At 43.6% G+C, this 22126-nt stretch overlaps 1 protein-coding gene across 2 annotated transcripts in view; it reads right to left on the bottom strand.

The window, feature by feature from the left end:
• Window positions 1–2390: 2390 nt before the first annotated feature.
• The window catches only part of Cog1 (conserved oligomeric Golgi complex subunit 1), a 68091-nt gene continuing 48355 nt past the window's right edge, over window positions 2391–22126 (bottom strand). For both annotated transcript variants that reach the window (XM_075679617.1, XM_075679618.1), the window contains 6 exons: window positions 19983–20060; window positions 19367–19443; window positions 9779–9941; window positions 8818–8934; window positions 7815–8063; window positions 2391–2598 (listed from right to left, as the gene is read on the bottom strand). In XM_075679617.1, the coding sequence (XP_075535732.1) occupies window positions 2461–2598; window positions 7815–8063; window positions 8818–8934; window positions 9779–9941; window positions 19367–19443; window positions 19983–20060 (822 nt within the window). In that variant the 3' untranslated portion in view covers window positions 2391–2460. The remainder of the gene's footprint in view (window positions 2599–7814; window positions 8064–8817; window positions 8935–9778; window positions 9942–19366; window positions 19444–19982; window positions 20061–22126) is intronic.

Below are 22126 nucleotides of genomic sequence, written 5' to 3'. Positions count from 1 at the left end.
GGTCTTGCGTCACCAGCAGAGCCTCCCACTGGTCTTCTAATTCTTCTTCTGAATCCACCTCTTTCTGCATGTTATCGCCTGGTGGCCTCACTGCAGAAGCCAAATGGTACAAATGATCAACAGATATGCAAAAGTGGCGCGTCCCCGTTGCGTCCAGATGGCACTTGACTGGTTGGAGCATATAAATACCTGGAGGGCAGGCCTTGTGGAGTGCACTTCAAGAACCGATCCCCAATAGTACGTAGAGCAAAATCTTACCCACATGGGCAACAAGAAACACCGTATGTTCTCATACAGCGTATAACACCTTCAAATCAAAACATTAATGCGTAACACTACCCTACAACGAACCAAAATTCCACAGCAGTACGACAAAAAATGAAGCATGTGATAGCACTTAAGCAGATGCTCTGGCACGTGATCCAACTTTACACCATGGCCTCTGAGATTGTCATGGTTGCACATGTCACTCAGGCACCACGCTATGTCCTAACCCCCAGTGCCTGCGAGGAAGCCACACACAGCGCTGTTCATACATTTCCCTGCTACCTCACTACACAATCAACGTCTAATTTTATTGCGAGAGCGCTTATTTGGAGACTCCAGGTGTGTTTCTGCTGTCGCCGTTGCCGTGATGCTCCGCATGAAGTCTAAGTGCGACAACATTGTGGCCGCACGCTGTATGCTGTGTGTGCAAGTGTAAGCATGCAAAGGTGAGCGAGTATAGTGGCTCAATCTCACGCGCGCAAGGGAGGAAGCGGATAGGAAGCGCGCCATCTTCAATCGCGTGCAAGGCACTGGAAAGAGGAGAGAAATGGCATTCTACTTCGGCGGCGGCAGCGCGAGCCCTAAATTGAAAGCGATCTGCGATGGGAATAGTCTAGGTGCACTGAAGGTTTATGGCTTCATGTGCGCTGTGTTCTCGCCACTTAGTTGCGTTGAAGCGAGAGGTAGCATGAAGGTTAATTTGCTTGCTGCTGCCGCCATGCTTTCTCACGCCAGTGTTTCAACAGAGAGAGTCCGTGGTTATTGAGAGAGATGTCTTCATGTTTGCCTGTGTGCCCGACACCATGCTTGCTAATTTAGTTAGTAAGCTACTATCCTTACTACTACTACTATCCTTACTTCCTATAGCTGTCTAATAATTTGCTATAGCAATCGATGCTTCACCTTTCAGATGAAACTAACTTTTTTAGTCGCAAGCAAATCAGACAATTGCATTGCACATGTACAGTGTATCTCCTGTCATCCGGCACGTTTCACTGCGCTCCATTCATCACGATGCACGTCAACCAACTTGCCCAATCATTAGCTTTGCTACGCCCTCACTGTTTTCACATCAAGATATGACATTTATGCCAGATTACACATCTGCCCATGAAAGCTGCACTGTAACCAACAAGCATATGGTGGAGAAGAAAAAAAAAGCAAGCAAGCATATACTCCTTGCTGCTTCAGGTGGGGCCATCAGTAAGGATAATACAGACTACAGGAATATTGTACTAAATAATGCATTAATGACTCATGAAAAATGTTATCAATGAAGTGATAAAGTAAGGCACAATGTAAAAATGAACAAAAACGTATGCCACACTCTTGACAACTGTGAAAGCGTTGACTGCCCTGCTTATCGTGTGTTCTCTGGCTACCGTTTCTATTTTTTCCTGTAACACGAACAAGTTGAGGTAATTTTACTTCTGCTTCACAGAATAAAGCCAGCCCTTTCTATTCTCTGCTGTGTTGGATGCACCGAGTTACACATGTAACACTCTGCATAATTCTGTCCCCAGTTTTCCCAGTTCACTTCAATGACAATATTCTAGAACACATGCCTACTCACCAGATAATACGTGGCATCTGGGCCTGTGCGTACATAACAGCTGCCACACAAGCGTCAATATCTCACATGTGATGTTCCGAACACCTGTAGTCCTGGTCAACTGGCTCACTCAACAGACATCGAACAAAGTGACCCAGTACATCAAATACATGTGGCAGGAGCTGTTCCATGAGAATTTTACCTTGCATGAGAACAGAAGTCTCTCTCTTGGCCTATATAATTATAATGGAAGCAAACATACAAAAGAGGATTGCTACAAACCACCCCTTGTTCATTGCCAAGAGCAAACTGAGGTGGCACAATTTCTTTGTGCCCTTCAGTTTCCAAAAATGTGCCAGATTCACATACTTGTTACTGCACCTAGTCGCTACTACATTTGTCGGGCTCTCATTAAGTCTCAGCTGCATGTATAGTTGAACTGTACTTAAGAGACAGATGCTGATTACCTTGAGCCTAATCAGATGGATGAGGGATCAGCAATCTCCTCTTAACGGTTGTGCGTGCAAAAAGTGGGAGGAACAACAGTCAAGACAAGAAGCAGATGCACATCAGCCTGCTGCAGTCTGTTTATTTTTTACAAATATATAGATCTATATTATACAGAACAAGGCTGGACTGCATCACATGGGTCCAAACCAGGAAGATCGCATGCTAGTGGCCATTTTCTCATAGAATGAGGGTAAGGCACTGAAGGTCGGTGTTGACTGGCTGGCTGTCAGAGATGCTGCAGCTGCAGCAAGATCAGGCCCCGAGGAACTCTGAGGAAGACAAGAAAGCTTTAGTAGCACTATAATAGAGAATAATCATGGCTCATGAAAATGCAAAAATGAGAGACAAGCAAAGGACAGGAAGGCGAATCATGCCATAATACTATAAAGTATAGTAACGTGGAAAGTTGGGCTAGTTGGTGAGTGATCATAGTACCTTGCTGGTGAAGCAGCGCACAAACACGGACACAGTGGAGACAAGTAGGAATAGACGACACTCGCTGCAGCGAGTGCAGCGAGTGTCGTCTATTCCTACTTGTCTCCACTGTGTCCGTGTTTGTGCGCTGCTTCACCAGCAAGGTACTATGATCACTATAAAGTATGTGGGATAACTTTCATAACACATGTATGGGTTTCCTTATTTCGCTCTCAGGAGCCCAGCGAATCTGCATTCAAGTTTAACAAGCTTGATCTGTGGGACATACTTCCCTCCCACTTTTTTATCACAGTGATAAACTTTGAATTAACAGATGTTACTACAAATTACAGTGCACACCGGGACAAAGACAAGCGCTGACTATATGCATGCACACACGATTTCATAGTCACGAAAAAAAGGGTAACAAATCCTTATCTACATGCAGACTGTGAAACACCCGAATTGGGCGCACTGCTTTCCACACACCCGAAATATAATATCTGTTTTTATAAAAGAGCAATGGAACACTTGCTAACAGCGTCACCCTTGGCCAATTAATCCAGTTTGATCATTGACGCACCTTCCATCTACTCTAGTATATTCAAAGCGGGTAACTCATCCACAATCCAAACAACGCAGCACTAAATAGCTATCCCTTCTTTTCCGCACTTTTTCTTTGTGCTGTTGGAGATGCATGTTAAGGCACCTGCTCATTTGCCCATTGAATTTTATGACACATGAAAGGGGAATATCATATACCAGTTCTTTGCAACGATCTATCGACCTACTTCTGTGCTTTATATTGCAATTTGTCTTTCTCTCTTCTTTTTTTACTTAGGCACGTCAACCTACAGATCTTGGTCAACCTGTTGGGAGCAGCTAGGCAAATGAGCAGGTCCCTCAATCCATTAAACCCCGATCCAGGGCTGTACTCGCCATGGGCAGTTGTACCAGTATTGCCAATGATGAGTCACAGTCGCTCAGCCCAATGTTCTGTTTCTCCCACTGCCAAATACGAGTTATGGTCGGCATTGAGGGAAATTTGCCCTCAAGCGCAGCTTCACCTTCTTTTCTTTTTAACTGTTGTGTTAATTCTAACTATATATTAATCAAGTAATATATTTACACAATGTTTACAGTAATGAGATTGACACAGCAAAAATGATTACATAAAAAATTTTTGGAAATTTGGCATGTTTTTCCACAATTATTTGGGGGTTAAGAGGAAGCTTTAGGTTGGGTACAACTCCCACGCGGCCTATTCAAATACATGTAGAATGCAAAAATGTTTTCCTGAGATAACACCTAGAGCGATTTTAATAAAATTTGTTGCATTTGAGAGAGAAAGTTAAATTCTAGTGACCGTTGGAAGCGGAATTTCGAGTTAGGGCTTGAATTTTGTTAAAAAGATTTTCAAAGATATGGAAGTTTCAAAAAACATAGAAGTACGAAGTTTACAAATTATTAGCTCTGCATCAAGAACAGACATCGCGGTTCTGTAAACGTCATCCACTAGATCATTGAAAGCGGACAAATTTGATATGTCATTTTATATCTTATGTGAATTTGTTACGTTTTGTACGAGGGTTCTGCAAAAGCTGTATTTCCATGTTACCTACATTTCTTTAGATTCATGTGCAACATATCAATTTTGTCCGCTTTAAGATTTACCATTAGTTGCAAATCACGTAATTTGGATATAATTTTTTATTGCTGAGTTACAGAGTTGTAAACTTGATAGTTTCGTTTTCTGAAAATTTTCGATTTTTGCCACTTTCTAATAAAGAATTGACGACCTAAATCAGGAATTCGAAACCACCAGTCACTAGATTCCAAGTTTTTCTTTTAAATGCAACAAACCTTGTCAAACTTGGTGCACTGGTTGCTGAGAAAAACGAATTCTTGTTTTACAGTAAACAGCCTAGGGATCATTCTTGACCACGATGTGTCATGGAATAGTCACATATTGTCACTTTTTGCTGCATCATCTGTTATTAATACACATGAGTGTCGTGTTATTTTTTTCTCTCTCCATACTGCTGATTTCTTAATATTATGTAAGCTAAGTAACTTGCATTACGTTTATCATTTTTTGTGTTTGTTTCTTTTGCGTTATTTCATTCTTTTAATTCTGCTTTATTGTTGCCATTCCTCATTCAGTGTTGTTCCTTCTGCTGCTGCCATAAAACTGGTTTTAGGACTTAGTCGAGCTGCTGACGCAGCTTTTTTCCTCAAGACCTGTCCATACTCAAATGTATGCTGTTTATGGGAAATAAAGCACTTACTACTGCGACTAGTACTACTACTACTACTACTAAATGTATTTAGATAGGTGCACCCGAGCTAAAGCTTCCTCTCAAAGGGTTGTTGGGTGTCTCCGAGAACACAAACAAAAAGCTTTTGTTTGGAGCATGACAAAACATACGGAACATGACGCTGCTCCACTTCGACAATCCCTCTTTGTCGCAAGCAGCCGCTTGTAACTCAACCATTTGACCACATGCGTCCACAGATGTTTCCATTTATTGTCCCAATATTCCTTCACAGTGGCAGTGAAATTTTGTTATACTGAAATCGTGTATAAACGCTTCGTTATACTGAGGTTCTAAATATATGGTGTTCTATCTGTGGACAAGAAGTTATAGAAGGTAAACACTTCATTATGTCGCAAATTTTAATATAATGAAGTTTATTATATCGACGTTTGACTATACCAGAGCAATCAGAAGGCGCATGAATGATCAAACTAGAACTATTATCGAAGCAGTGGAAATTGCTAAAGATGGCACTGTTAGCAAGCCTCCTATTGGTCTTTTGCAAAAGGACTTGTCATATTAAAATGCTTGGAAAGTGGTGCGCACCCACTTATGATGTTTCACAGTCGGCACGTAGACACATACTTGTTATCAGGATTTATTTCTCTCTTTTTCTTGTGATTATGAAGTCATGTGTGTGCATATACTACATAGATGTTACTTTCCGGAAATAAAGAAACAGTTGGAGGCCAGCACAAAAGCCTTGAATAGCGGAAGGGCATGAGAAGAATACGAGAAAAGACAGCGCTAGCACTCTGTCTTCTGTATTCTTGTTGTGCACTTGCGATATTCAAAACATATTTATTATGGCATACCAACAGGCCAAATAAACATTAGCACTTGCCTTTGCCATTTCATAACAAATTAAATTCTGGGGTCCTACGTGCCAAAACCACTGTACGATTGTGAGGCACACTGCAGTGGGGAACTCCAAATTAATATTGACCACCTGGGCTTGTTTAATGTGCACCCAATCCATGGTACACGAGCGTTTTTGCATTTCATGCCCAACAACATGAGGCTGCCGCGGACAGGATTTGATCCTTTGTCTTTGGGCTTTGTACCACAATGCCAAAACCACTACTCTACCTTGGAAAGGTTCCATCGTTTGTCTTTATCGCCATGTGAGCTGTGATTTGTAGTAACATGATCACCAACTGGCTTGGTCTCAAACCATTTTAACACATGAATGCCTCGCATGCCTAGTTTATTACACTAGTGTGCATATAGAGGAGCTTCCCTGCAGAATTTGGCTATAAAATATGAGTTGAAGCATCACGAGAAACTCACAAAAAAATGACACTGTAAATGTGCTTAAAAGATGTGGGCGATAGGCAAGGACAAGATGCACATAATGCATATTGCTAGCATGTCTTTACTTATCATCCATGTCTTTTAAGCGCATTTACATCACTGTCATACTAAACCACCTCGCCCAACTAGGTGCACTCACAAAAATAGCTGTTTTCAATGCCTAAACTGAAATAATGCTGCCTTCACCACTCGCTGGAAGCGACGCATAACCTAGAATGTGTGGCTCCTCCGCATGACCTCAGAGATAAGGTGGCACCTGTGATTGCCCGCAGGGCACTGAAATATCTCGGAGGCAGCATGCTGGTACTTGCCGTACGTCAAAGTGACAACCACTAGGTACATAAGTAGTCTACACAGGAGCTGTTAAAAGGCTATTAACAAGAAAACTATACAACTACCAGCCCTGTGGCTTTGCCGAGAATGCTTCAGTGACATATGCTAAAGCTTAGCCAAAGTGAAATTTTGTTGCAGCTGGTCTTTAACCTTTTAAATCTGAAATGTTCTTTACTGAAAAAGTAAATGAAAATCGCCAAACTTCTTTAACATAGTCAATTTTTTTTGCACATATGTTTTTGAAGACGAGGTCTTCTTAGCTGGCTTCACATGGGATTGGTATACCTGATGAGATTATCTTGTAACCACTTCCAGAAAAAAAAAACGGTTGGTTAATTGAACAGGAAAATGCTATCAAATGATACCTCTACGTGCTGAGAGAATGTAGCAGTAGTCAGCACGTAAGGATATAAAAAGAAATGAGGTGGTATCTGAGTGCCTGTGTCGTCGTTGCCCTCTGACATGCCGATGCCAAATGCCCGATTTCAGGATGGAGGAGAGCTGGCTCAAAGAGATTAAAGAGACAGGGAAAGCAGAGAGCCACCATCCGGGCGAGTCTCGCAGTATGTGAGGGGTTCGCAACGGCAACATGTTGGCGTGTGGCAAGACAATAGTCGACACTGAAGAGAGGAAATGCAAGTGCAATGCAAGTGCCAAGGCTGCATGCAATCAATGGGCCAGCGAGAGTGCCAGCACATATGAAGCTCATCTCGCCAAGGCATGCACCAGCCACACCAAGAAGACAGCCGACGCTTGTGAGGCCTGTCTCGTCAAAATACATGATTCGCCCCGTGCCTGCAAGGACCAGCAGGATGTCAAGCTGTGCTTGGAGGCCCTGGAGTGAAACACTGCCACCCAACAAAGATATTAGGCTGCTGAGAATCATGAAAAATATGAGTGTATCCTATGTTGCACGGTGGCCAAGGAGACCCGATGGGTTTCAACGAGTGAAGAATGGAAAAGGGAATTGGCTTTTCGCAGAGAACTTCAAAGCACCCGACATTTTCTGATGATACCGAGGAAGCGTACTCTTTCTTGGCTCCACAAAACCATTGTGGCGCCCCCCAACCTCGCGCAGTAAAAAATGAATGGTTAAGTGAACCTACCTTAGGTGGTGGAGTTGGTGTTGCCAAGCTGCTGCTGCTACCAGGGCCACTGCCAGCAGTGGCCTGATGGGCTAGTGGACTCTCGTCAAGAAATCTTGACAGTGTGGGCAACAGGGGGAAGCGTGGAGTTCCAGCGGCGAGCACGGGCACCACCACAGGCGAGGTGGGAGGTGCCCTGTTACCCGACGGGGCCGATCCCAACACGAGGCAGCGGCCGACCCCATCGCTAAGACAGAGGCCCAGCAGAAGCTGCACGCGTGCCATCAAAAAAATGTTGGCTTTTCACAGCCAGCCCGTTCAACAAAGTGCAAAAGGCACCTGCGCAGCATCTTTACTCAAGGAGCACACTGGCCTCATGCAAAGAATGAACATGGCAGAGTTCTAGAGCTGTAGTTGAAGAAGCTGAGTCGTTGGCCGCATTATGTTACTTTCTGGCACTAATTACTCCATTAAAGCATCATTAAAGAGCAACACCACATCAGTCTAGACTGGTGTTCTTCCAAAGCTCTGTTTCTAATTCATTTGATAGAAAAATATTGATTGGGAGCAATGTAAATGAAGGCCAAACTTCTATCAAAGGAATGTCATGTCGAACTCTTGGTGCAGGTGTGCTAGTGTGACACAACAAAGTATTTTTTTTTGTGTGTTTTAGCTGTCCCGATGAAGCAAAAATTCTTGAAACTTGCTAGGTTGAGTCCTTCTTTTAGAAAGCAATATAGTCCTTCCTTAATGATAAACATTTAAGTGGACTTTAGTAGATGCTGTCAAAATCTGCGACATCATGGCAAGTTGGTGAAGAAACTACCTCAGGGCAGTGTTGCCATTTGTACGTATATTGTTATTGCATCTTTTCTGGCTTGCCAAGCATTTTCTCGTAGTAGGAATGGCTGTTCTGCCAGGGCAAAAGCATAATTTACTAATACAGCTATACTTAATTTAATATTTAATAATACAGGCAATTATTCCTCTTTAGCATCCCTCTATAGCAATGGCTGGCACTCACCGAGGTCTGCTGGGCTGCCAAGTTTGCCTGACGTGCCAGGTGTGGTAGCAGGACGTCCAAGTCAAAAGGGTCGACCTGGGCTTCCACGGCTGCTCGAGCATTGCTCAACACATCACCCTGGAGGGTACAAGGAGAGAGCCAGAGTGAGGACTTCTGGGTGAAACAGAAGCAACAGTGCACTTCTATCTCAGGCTGTGCAGGCTTCCCTTTTTTAAGCAGGGCATATACTTTCCTTGAACCAAGCATGGTCTCTGTAGTAGCATCTCTGTTGAAGGCAAGAGCAGGAAGTTAGATATTAAGTGTGGCTGGCATATACAGCAGTGAAGGTGACAGGTACTAAACAAGCTTTGTGGCACTGAACAACAAAAAATATAGCCTTTCACCATAACATCATAAGATTACCTATGCTCAATCCACAAGCATTTATTCATCAATAAAATATGCAAAAGAAAACCTGTTTGAGCGAACAATAAGGCCAAATACAAAAACTATAAATGCTCTTTCTTGCAAAACAAAAAATAGCACGTTTTGTGCACGACCAACATTAGTCAACCAGAAATAATAATATACCGTAGTCCTACTTTTAGGGTACTTCAAGTTAGTGTAACACACTCACACATATCAGAATAAGCATCACTAACAGTGTCACCTTTAGGTTAGGCACGTAGAGATGGCATTTCAAAAGTGACAAAGAATTGCAAAGTACTCAAGCTACAATTAATCACTTTCTGCTTATAGTATTTTGTCCAGATAGCACATTATAATGCATTTTTCTTTTCATATCTTTGTATCAGGCAACGTTCAGTGCACTTGTTTCCATGATGTGCTGAATGTTCCAGAAGCTGAATTTCAAAAGTGAGCGCCTCCAAGTACGAGTCATTAAGCGAAGCACTTGTACCAAAGACCTTTTACAGCAGCACAGCTTGCACATGACTTATTGGCGCAATGGTGTGCAGCATACCTGGAAGAGCAGGTTAAGAACCTGCAAGTCCATGAGCAGTTGCAGAGCCCAGGTCTGGCAGAGAGCAGGCGGCAACTGCTGAGTCACTAATGCCTGGCACGAGTGCAAGTAAGCTGGCTCCAGGTGGGACACCAGCAGCTGGCCAACCTCAGGCTGGATGCCCCTGAGAGAGGTGCACGCCAAGGAACTACTATTCAAATCTCCATATAACAAATTACCGGATACAAGCATGTAAAAAAGACATACTTATAACAAATATTGAATGCAACAAAGGCAATTTTCCGTCACATGAGACTTTGTTAACGTAAGGTTAGACTTTATGCTGTATTTGCACAAACCTAAGCACATATCTTTTTTGTCTGTGCCTACTAAAACTAACTTATTTTCAGTAGTTAATGCTTTTAATTTATTGTACCCTATATAATAATAATAATAACAACAACAACAACAACAATAATAATAATAATAATAATAATAATAATAATAATGTGCCCAAGGCCACTTTATGAAGCCTAATTCCATCCCGGGCCAGTGATACCAAGCCATGGCCTGTCCCGGGCCTGCGCATACAAGACTGAGCCTAGCCCAGGCCTGGCACGGGCTCGTGGTTCCAAGCCCCGGCCAGTGCCAGGCCCAACCCGGGCATTCATAATTAAGCTTAGCCAGGGCCGGCGCGTGCATGACCAGGCCCGCCCTGGGCACGCTGGAGGAAATTGGTTGATGATGACGGTTAATATTGGTGCCTTGCCCCTTGTAGTGGGCGATCAGATGGAAGATCTGGTGTGTACGTGCATTGAAATGTTGGTTTACCTGCGGTGGTAGCTTAGGGTTTAAGCTGTTGAGCTGCTAAGCTCTAGGACGTGGGTTCGATTCTGTGCCACAGTGGCCGTATCTTGATGGGGGCGAAATGCAAAAGCACCTGTGTACTCAGATTAGCTGCACAGTAAAGAATTCCAGGTGGTCAAAATTAATCTGGTTCCTACAATGGCGTGCCTTGTAATCCTGTTGTGGTTTTTGCAAGTAATACCCCAGAATATAAACAAATTGTTGCTTATGCGGCACATGAAAAGCCATTACAATAAAAGTATAGTGACAATAAAACATAGCAAAAATGTTTTTTGAAACAAAGTCCACAACTAACACGAAAAATCAGATAGAAGCAAACCCAGGGCATTCTCTTTCATGCTCTTTTCTGCACTTCACATTGGAAACATTAATTATTACACAAATTTTTAAAAGAGGCTCTTGGTTAATAATTTGTTGCAGCAAGATAAAAAGCTTAGGGCTATATATGGTGAACAGCAAGCAAAAGCAGACGAAATGTAAATCGTTCATATTCTAACTTCGACACAAAAATGTATACACAACGTACAATATAAATGATATAATCAAGCTGTCACACACCATGCTTCAGGCTATTTGAGATAAAAGTTTGCTCCCCTTTTTTTAGGTAAAAGATGCCTCTATAAAAATACAATAAGTTACGAAGTGCTTCAGCTTTGCCCGGAAAGAGGTGCAGGGCAATCATTTTTGCAATGTCCTCATTAGAACAACTTGCAGACTTGCAAGGCTCACAGGAGTCATCGATGGCAAAAGTCTCAACGCAGTGATCTGGTAAAGCACTGATCGTGGCCAGAGATATTCCCATTGGTAACACTTGCTTTGTGAAGCCAAATTCACCACGAGAAGGCAAGTGCGGTTGTTGGTGACAGTACGGTATGAAGGACGGTGTTGTGGGTGAGAACAACGGCAATAACTGGTGCGGCGATATAATCACCATCTGGAACTGGCAGCAAAGGTGACAGTTCAATGTACGTCAGGACCTGTGGCGACACATGAACAAAATCAGTCGGGCTTAGATGAATCTCTGGTGGAGCAGGAGGATTGGAGAGGAGAGGCAGGTCAAGGCGGACAGTACATGCGGAATGCAGAATGATGGGCGAGAAAATCTAGACCAAATCAGGTCATGGGGGCAGTGGGCAAGCATGGTGAAAAGAACGACAGTATGGCAACCAGCAATGCTTATGCAGGCAGTTCAAATTCCCACTACGCCAACCGTTCCTGCTGTCGGCAATGCATACAACCCGAGTGATGGCAGGTGTGAGAACTTTCTTTAGTTGACGGCGAAGGTGAGCTCTCATAATGGAGATGTGTGTGCCAGTATCGATGAGTGCTGCGGCAGGTATGCCACGTACTTGAACATCTAGGAGGTTGTGCCTTGTCAATAGCATCAATGGAGGAGCATCAGTGGATCAGCGGCAAATCGGACAGTGCAGCACCACCTCAAGGTGCTGCATCGTCTAGTTTTCCGGCAGGGTGGGTCCCGATACGGTGGCGAAGTAGAGCAGCGAAGTTGGGGTGGACATGGCTAACGAAGTTAAGGTGAGGGTGAACGAGCGTAATGGCAGTCAGCACCAGATGCATCAGAAGTGCCGAGGAAGCGGCATGGTAAAGCGCTTCGGGGCGAAGTGGAGGGATACCAAAAGGTGTTTCGGGGCGGAGGCATCCAAGGACTGTGGCAGTGACAAGAAACGTGACCAATTCGGCCGCAGCAGAAATAGATTGGCTTGTCGTCCGGTGTGCACCATTCAGATGGATTCCGATAACAGGAAGGAAATGGGGAGCTGTGGTAGGGCATGGTCACAGGAGGAGTCATAATGGCATCAGGGCTATTAGCAGAGCAGGCGGTGGGGAAGTCCAGATTAACAGCTTCCTGGCAAACCACAGACTGGATCAAGGATATTGTTGTGGCGGAGTTGTCCCAGGGCATTTGCTGGGGCGAGGCGGGAAACACAGCTTCGAGTTTGTAACGCAAAATGCGAGTAATGTTGTCGCATGAGGGTGGCAGGCTGTCTTGGTGGATGTAAGAGGATGTCGTAGCAGTATTCGGCAGGTGGGGAAATTGATGGGCGACACAGCAGTCCTTCACCAGCTTGAAGCGGCGGCATTCCTTTTTGATGGTGTCAACAGTAGAAACGTTAAAAACCAGGAGATTAAATGTGTCATCCACAATGCCTTTGAGGATACGCCCTACCTTGTTGGACTCTGCCATAGATGTGTCGATCTTGTGACAGAGGGCGAGGTTGTCTTGAATATGGAAGACGTATGACTTGTTAGCACTTTGGGCGTGGGTAGTGAGCTGCTTTTTCGCGGCTAGCTGTAGACCACAGTGATTGCCAAAAAGGTTGGACAGCTTCTGTTTGAACAGCTTAAAGGTAGTAAGTTCCTCTTCACATGTTTGGAGCCAAACGCGTGGAGTTCCATCCAGATAGAAAGTGGATAGCATTACGGTCGGGCCCCACCTGTTCCCCTTGCTGATACGTTCGTAGAAGCTGAGCCATTCTTCTATGTCCATACCACAGAGGCCGGACAATGTGCCGGGGTTATGCAGATGTGGAAGGCTACCTGGGTCTGGGTGCAGGCATTTCAACCCATCGTCGCCAGGAGGCAATGTCACAAGTTGTATGTGACGTCCGCTGCCAAGCTCCGTTGCAAAGAAGACAGGTACCCTGCACCTCCATCAAATGTTACGTGTATACAACAATATTCAAGTGCCACAAAAGTTCCATTGCGATAACCAATAATTGTTATAACCAGGTTGCATGAAAAAAAAAATCAAAATGGGGATTGCCTAGCTGTTTCGAAAAATACTATAATGGTGGGGAGGCCAGTTCTCCTCTCCACCACCTTCCTCCATCCAGCTTCTGATTATGTTAACTCGTTTAACTGTTTAACTCTGCTTTCTGTGCGCTCCGATCGCATGTCGTTAACAAGTCGCTGCTGTCGGTTTTAAAGAATGGCACTGCTATAACAAGTGCAAACAGAGGTCACAGGCGGCATGTGACATACGAGCTCTGCCGAGGCATTGCTTTGGAGGCCCAAAAAGGCGGCTTTTAAAAAATGCGGGAAGGTTGCCGCGGCAGCACTTCAGCTTGGGAAATCCAGAAGAAACGCTGGGACGACATCGCCACAAGCATCTTGCCACGTACTTCCCACTGGCTTGCACGAGGAAATCGCATGTCCGTCAGCCTTGCTTGCTTTAAGCGAAGCTTGCCGACATCCTTCTCCAAGGCATCCAGGTGCTCCACCTAGTGAAGCAGAAGTTCCCTCACAAAAACAAGCCCATGAGAGACTGAATCATTTACAGGACCTCCCGCGGGGACAATGTTGGGGCAGGCTGCTCTACTGTGTCAGCGCTGCCATCGTGGTCGTCACTGTTGCTATGCGTTGCAAGCATGTTCGCGATGATCGCTAATCAGTTGGAAGCATTTAATTTCCAAATCTATAGCAGTGCGCTTTCTTTTCTCTGGCAACGTCGTGCATCTTCTGTTTCGGTGGCGAGTGAAATGAGGCTGAGAAACCACGTGGCCAAGAACGACTTTGACGCAACGAACAAAGACAAGCACAGGCGACTTAATTCGTTAACAGAATTGTGCAGAATGAGGCTCCAGTGAGCAATCTGAGAGGAGCACTGGCAGCGTTGTCAGCGTAGTTGGCATGGTCCAGTCGTGTTTCGGAGGGTGGCGCGGTGCAGAGCTATGGGAGCAGCCCATTCGTGTTTGGAGGGGTGGAAGGGCGACGGCAGAGATGCGCGAGAGGATGGCGTGAATCTCTCATGGAGAGAAGTGCGCAGCAGCAATTGGGGTGGTGGGCGATCGTGCAGCGCCTCGCATTTCACTTTTTTCTTTTTTCTTTACAAGCATTTTGCATTTCATTACCTTTCGGCATGGACACCCAGCAAATAGACTTCATCGTTATATAACTGATGATGTGGCATAGTGACATTGTAGTAAGCGGGTTATTTCTTCATAGAAAACATAGAAAAGTTGATGGTGCAGTAGATTTTCATTGTTGTAACCAATATATTGTTAAAACCGATATCGTTATAAGTGAGTTTGACTGTAAAACTATTTACAATATATTTACAAAAAGCGAACATTTGCGGAGATGGAAGAGAGCCCAGCCAGGCTGTGTCCACTTTTCACCGTCTTCAGGACCATCGTCATTCTCTTTTTCGCCTCATCGTAACAATATATATATACACAAATACAGGGAAAAAGATGGATGAAATAGAAAACGAAAATTATGCAAATAAATAGTTTACAATCAACAAAAGCCACAATGAATTCATAACTGAAAAATGGAGAAAAAACACGGACAATGCATGAGTCAATAAAGGTAGTAGTAAAACTATCTTGGGCGAGTTGGTTGATAGGTATTGAAGCCATTGTGGTGCAAGGACATCCTGTCCTCTTCTTTGCGCTGCAATGGCTTCAATTCAATAAAAATAATCAATTCTGTGCACGGAAATAAAGCATGAGGTTTTAATACTGGAACAAAGGTAATCTAATGAAAATATAATGCACAACTTTTAATAAATGAGTTATACAGAGGCACAAGAAAAATATGCAAGTACAGAAAACAATTTTGCCAAGATTTTGGCACACAGCAAAGGGCATGGAAAGTTGCTAAAGGAAGCTCATATCCATCGACAAAGGTAAGGTAAAACGAAAATGAACATAAGATTAGTGAGCAAGTACAATGAAAAAAATTTTTCTACAGTTAAAGATACAAATCTAAGGGAAAGTGAATGAAGAAATGGAAAATGATTCATGTAAAATATCTGTAAATGCAATGCAACAAGAACATTAAAATGTACGAGGAAAAAAAAAGAAGCCACTGAGACATTAGACATATCGTGAGGCAAGCGCTGACAATGTAGTAAATCACATCGCAAAAGAAAGCATGTACGTATACGACGACGACAACGACGACGACGACAACAACAACAGCAACAACAGCAACAACAACAACAACAACAACAACAACAACAACAACAACAACAACAACAGTAATAATAATCTGTTAGTAGTGCTTTACATTGCACCTACTTTAAACCTATGCTTTATGTATTTTCATTATATTAATTTCTCGAAATCAGTGGAGTGTAATTCTTGCTTTTCATTTCCAGTATGGTATAATGTTTTCTATTGTTTTGCACACAGCTTCTCAATGTCTTTGACATCATATTTATCTTTAGCTCATATTTATAGTAATATAGTTCACAACTAACAGTATATTTGCTTATTTTTCACTTTTCTTGACATTACATGTTGCAACTGCTATATGCATTCTTATTATACCTTGTACAAGAGGTCTCATTACAGCCACTAAATCCCAGAGCCTCCTCCCACATGTCATTAGTTTGTAACCCACCTTTTGTGTTAATAAACCTGATGCTGACTTAATGTGGGTAACAATGCTTACATTTCAAATAAAATAAATATGTAAATGTTCGAGGCAAGAAGTACAATTTGCTTACAATTCAAAATGCTTCAAAAAAAGGCAAAACATCCGTGACGATGTGAGCAACGTTATGGAAGGCCTTCAACAAGCCATGATGATGCAATTTTTAATGAAGTGCGGACTACGATAAGGAGAGATCATCAACTTACTGTCAGAGAAGTTGCTCAGTTAGGTATAGCAACAAAGATGCAATAAATGCCATATTAAAGATGATTTGAGTATGTAGCAAGTGCTAGTAAAATTTTACCCAGAATTTTGACAGAGGAATTGGTAGATCAGGCAACTGCAGGATAGTGCCCCTGTTCGTGCAGCTCACATGATTCCATCTTTCTTGGCAGGGCACAGGATTTCAGTGGTTCATAAAGATCACTAGTCTCCGGACATAAGCCCGTGCAATTCCTGGCTGTTCACAAAAATGGAAAGGCACCTGAAAGGAGTGCACTCTCGAACCTGAGGGATATAAAGTGAACCCAATGGCTGCCCTAGCAGTACTTCTGGAGGAAGGGTTCCAAGACTATTTAGAAAAGTAAGAAGGGCTTGGGACATGGTGTTAACATCGTCTGTATGGAAACAAAGCACTGCATGAGCGGAGGTCTGTCTGCGACGGCTGCTGTTAATCGCACCCACGCATCACGATTAGCTAGGCAGTCGCGCCACACTTCACTCCGTTTGCAATGTACCGCACAAGACAGATTGTCCGCACCAGCCAATATATTGCTACGGAACAGTATTTGCGATGACAAGGAAGCGAGCAGTGAGAAGACGATGACGACGATAAGAGGCTAGCGTGGGCTGTTGCCTCTTGGGCAAGTGCAGCGTATTTCCTTGTAAATATACTTGTATATAGCTTTTCGTCTGCGTCTTCCTACGTAACAATATTGAGAAATGAAAACATGTATATAGCGGCGCTCAAATTTCGCATTAGAGACTATTGTAATCATCGGTAAATTTTTTCCTGCCGCCGAACAAGACTGCAGGCTTGCAGCTCATGGACGCTGGCATTATCGGCAAGTTTAAGATCACGCTGAGTCCTGAACAAGTTAGTCTTGTTGATGGACATGGCCATGCAGACAAGCAGGGCAGAACCAGACCTGAAGACCGGAAGACGTATTGATGGCCGTGTAGTTTCTCCTTGGTGCATGGTCTGAAGTAAGCACTTCTATGATGCTGAACTACTTTAGGAACGCATGCTTTCAGCAGTGACTTATACGAAGCCTGTGAAGCTCCCACCGACGAAGTGATGTCTGAACTTTGGTTCGCAGTCGACAGGATGCTTCAGGACTCAAAGGGTTTCTACATGCGGACGACGCATTAAATACATCAGAACTTCTAACTGATGAGCTAATTGTCGCAAACGCACTTGCATCGGACAGCGACGGTGACAGTGACGGCAATGACAGCAGTGATGAACAACGTTGTCCTCGCAGGAGGCCCTGCAGATGACTCAGTCCATCCAGGGCTTGGGCTTTGTTTTCGTAAGGGACCTTCCGCTGCATCAGTACTTGGAGCACCTGGATGCCTTGGAGAGGGATGTCAGCAAGCTTCACGTAAAGAAAGCAAGGCTGATCGACATGGGGTTTTCTTGTGCAAGCCAGTGAGAAGTGTGTGGCCAGATGGTTCTGGCGATCTCTCCCCAGCATTTTTTCCAGATTCCTCAAGCTGAGAGGCTGCTGCAGCAACTTTCTTGCATTTTCATCAAAGCGATGCCTCGACAGAGCTCGCATGGCACTTGCTGCCCCTGACCCCTTTTTGTAGTTGATTAGCAGCACCATTCCTGAAAGCCGACAGCTGTGGCTTGTTAAACATGATTGGAACACACAGGAAGCAGAGTTGAACTGTTAAATGAGTCAACACAATGGAGGAAGGTGGTGAGGAGGAGTACTGGCCTCCCGGTCATTAGTTTTCTCACAGTACGTCTGCCATCCCCCTATTTTGCTTTTTTTTCATGTATCCTGGTCATAACAATTATCGGTTATAACAATGGAATTTTCGTGGCACCCGAGTATTGTTACAAGTGGTTTAGACTGTATATATATTCTGATTTGGCACTTGGGTAGCAGTCCACATAGGAGGAATTGCCACTTGAATCACTTACAGCAGAGCAACCAGTTCGCACGTCCATAGCTTAATTGACTTGTGTATGTGAGCACATGCAAGAAAACTGGATGGTTGTGCGCCCGTAAGAAAAACCAAACGAGTCAGAAACTTGCAGTAATCGTTCATTCCATCGCCAATGAGGGGCAATCACCTTTCGCAAGCTGAGTCTCGAGAAATGAAACGCAGGCATGGCAGCATAGTTTGTATACGGCAGCATCGTTTGTATATATCAGTGCCCACCTTTGACCAGATGTAATTGCACCCCTGTGAGCAACAGATGGGTGAGCTTCTAGCAGTGACTCTTTGAGAGATTAGAAACCAGATAGACATAAATTTTTAGGAGCGCAACAAACAGAAACAGCTCGTGAGACAAAACCAAAACTAACCGTCATGTAACACCAGCCTAAAGAGGCAGTGGAATGAAAACCAAAAGACAACGGAGCAAATAAAAAATTACTTGTATCCACACAGGGAGCACTTGCTGGGCTACAAAGAGTTGAAAATTTTGTGAATTTTTCAGACATACAGACAGTGCTGTATATTTAGGGCATTGACTGTCGAAGGGTCAAGGATGTATAATCAGTTCAAAAGTAAGCTGTTCACTTTATTTACCATCGTTATGACTGGAACTCCTTACCTTCTTCTCTGCCTAGCTTGATTAAGACTCACCCCGCTTTCATAGTGGTGCTATGTTGAAAGTTTAAGGCTTTTGTTCGCCTTGCTTATCTGAAGCTACTGCACTCCCTCTATCTCCTGCAATGATGCTATTAACAAGAAACAGCCAGAAACTTAATTTTTCACTCTTGCACTGATTTATTATTGTATTGCTTTTTCATGCAAGCTATTGAATTGTGGAACAATCTTCCTGGTGAAACGTGATGGCTTCTTTTACAGGATTTTCTAATCATACTGACTAATGTTCAATTAAGTCATAGTGCTTTATAATTTATTCTTGCATGTTCCAGTACCTTTCATTGCGTTTACTTCATTTTGTACCACCGAACAACTGCCCTGATAGGCTGAAGTTGTAATAAATAAATAAATAAATAAATAAATAAATAAATAAATAAACAAACAAACAAATTCATATTTTGAGAGGGAACCATTGTAACAGATGTGCCAACAATCTTGTAACAAAAGATGCAGCATCGATTCTTGCCAGATTAAATATCAGCAGATACTCACTTGGGCATGCAGTGGCCAAACAGCCTGTTCACCCGCAGGCACAGGGCAAACAGCAGCTCCTGCAGTGGCACTGTCACCTGCACAGTCAGGGCGGGCATGCTGCTGCTGCTGCTGCTGCTCCACATGCACCATTTTCAATGCGCAGTAGTAAAAGTGTACATGTATGCCTATAACTACGAACAAGTGACATCTCTCAAACCACTGAGAAAGGATTGTACTCATAACTGATACTACCATGATCTGAAGACCTTGCGGACGTTAGAAAGATTTCATGCCAAGGTAACTTTCCTGAGAAAAACAAAAGAAGAACAGCTAGTCTTCCTTCTTTGCGAGAAGTCTTCGGAAGCAGAGAAAATGAACGTACACTGTTCAAGGAACCATTGAAGCTAGGTGTATGAACAAGCAAAAAATATATGTCCTTCGGATGCCGAGTTTACTAATGCATCATTACTGCGGCATAACAGCTGCTTGCGTTTGTCATGTGCGGCTACTAAAAGCTGCACAGATATGTTCAATTTTTTCATGTTTTTTATGAACTCTAATTTAAACATGTGACATGCTCAAGGGTGTGCCTAGGTTTCAATCGGCGCAGGCCACTTTGGCAACACCTGCTCACCTGGAGTGGCACTCGCAATGTGGACTGCACCTGATGGCCTCCCTCGGACTCCTCTTGGACCTCCACTTCACCCCAGCACTGTAGAGCAAACAATGCAAGAGTGAATAAGAGGGTAAAGTTAAAGTTAACCTGGGAGTGATAGCAAGTGCCACACCTCATGGCCTTGACGGCAGATGTGGAACATCCTTTTGTGTCACAGGCGTCACGTGTACATGGTCTTTTGGGTGGCAGCAACTGCTAATAAACCCACACGTGCTACCTGCAGGCATCGATGCTGCTGGATTCTAAGCCTCGCTATGTAATGAATGAGGTAACCCCAGGTTTAGTTCTAGTAGATAAAAAAACATAAATACTCCAGAAAGTGGATAGGAAAACGAAGCCGCAGAGATGGGAAGACGTGGGTTCGAGCTCCACCTGTGGCCAGTTTACTTTTTCATTCACTTTCATTTCCATTAACTTATCATTTCTATAATTCAATTATTAAGCACATTTAATTTGTCCTATGCTATCCTTGGTGTCTTAGTTTGTTGGCATCTTATGATATGTAATACACTGGTGTTCCGTGTATTACTTTCTCAGAAAGACTTCCTTAGCTGCACAAGACGAAACAATGTAGAACACCGTTGTGCTTTGTGGCAAGTTTTGGTGGCGGAAGTTTTAAAAACAGTCTTATTTAGTCTCAGGGTTATTACTGTGTGCAGTCATCAAAAGCTTCTGTCAAGCAAAGGACTAGGCAGGATTCCGTAAAGGCTACTCTACCATAGACCATATTCACACTATCAATCAGGTGATAGAGAAATGTGCGGAATATAACCAACCCTTATATATAGCTTTCATTGATTATGAGAAAGCGTTTGATTCTGTCGAAACCTCAGCAGTCATGGAGGCATTGCGGAATCAGGGTGTAGACGAGCCGTATGTAAAAATACTGAAAGATATCTATAGCGGCTCCACAGCCACTGTAGTCCTCCATAAAGAAAGCAACAAAATCCCAATAAAGAAAGGCGTCAGGCAGGGAGATACGATCTCTCCAATGCTGTTCACAGCCTGTTTACAGGAGGTATTCAGAGACCTGGATTGGGAAGAATTGGGGATAAAAGTTAATGGAGAATACCTTAGTAACTTGCGATTCGCTGATGATATTGCCTTGCTTAGTAACTCAGGAGACCAATTGCAATGCATGCTCACTGACCTGGAGAGGCAAAGCAGAAGAGTGGGTCTAAAAATTAATCTGCAGAAAACTAAAGTAATGTTTAACAGTCTCGGAAGAGAACAGCAATTTACAATAGGTAGCGAGGCACTGGAAGTAGTAAGGGAATACATCTACTTAGGGCAGGTAGTGACGGCGGATCCGGATCATGAGACGGAAATAATCAGAAGGATAAGAATGGGCTGGGGTGCGTTTGGTAGGCATTCTCAGATCATGAACAGCAGGTTGCCATTATCCCTCAAGAGAAAAGTGTATAATAGCTGTGTCTTACCAGTACTCACCTACGGGGCAGAAACCTGGAGGCTTACGAAAAGGGTTCTACTCAAATTGAGGACGACGCAACGAGCTATGGAAAGAAGAATGATAGATGTAACGTTAAGGGATAAGAAAAGAGCAGATTGGGTGAGGGAACAAACGCGAGTTAATGACATCTTAGTTGAAATCAAGAAAAAGAAATGGGCATGGGCAGGACATGTAATGTGGAGGGAAGATAACCGATGGTCATTAAGGGTTACGGACTGGATTCCAAGGGAAGGGAAGCGTAGCAGGAGGTGGCAGAAAGTTAGGTGGCCGGATGAGATTAAGAAGTTTGCAGGGACGGCATGGACACAATTAGTACATGACCGGGGTTGTTGGAGAAGTATGGGAGAGGCCTTTGCCCTGCAGTGGGCGTAACTAGGCTGCTGCTGATGATGATTATGATGATGATGATGATGATGATGTCACTGTAGGAAGTAAAATAATACCACACTATGTTGTTCGCATAAGCTTGTACAGGCTTGTAATCTAAGTACAAGGCTGCATCATGAGGCTGCAGAAATATTCACCTCTTCCTCAGATCTCATGATACATAAACATTTTACAGCAACCGTACATGCCTCAAGCACTGAACAGATTCAATCCTGCAATTAACTAAAACTATAATGCACAGAAA

The sequence above is a fragment of the Dermacentor variabilis genome, chromosome 2, assembly GCF_050947875.1.
Source record: "Dermacentor variabilis isolate Ectoservices chromosome 2, ASM5094787v1, whole genome shotgun sequence".
In the NCBI taxonomy this organism is placed as follows: domain Eukaryota; kingdom Metazoa; phylum Arthropoda; class Arachnida; order Ixodida; family Ixodidae; genus Dermacentor; species Dermacentor variabilis.
The sequence above is the reverse complement of the archived record's forward strand: the minus strand, read 5'-3'. Positions and strand labels throughout refer to the sequence as shown.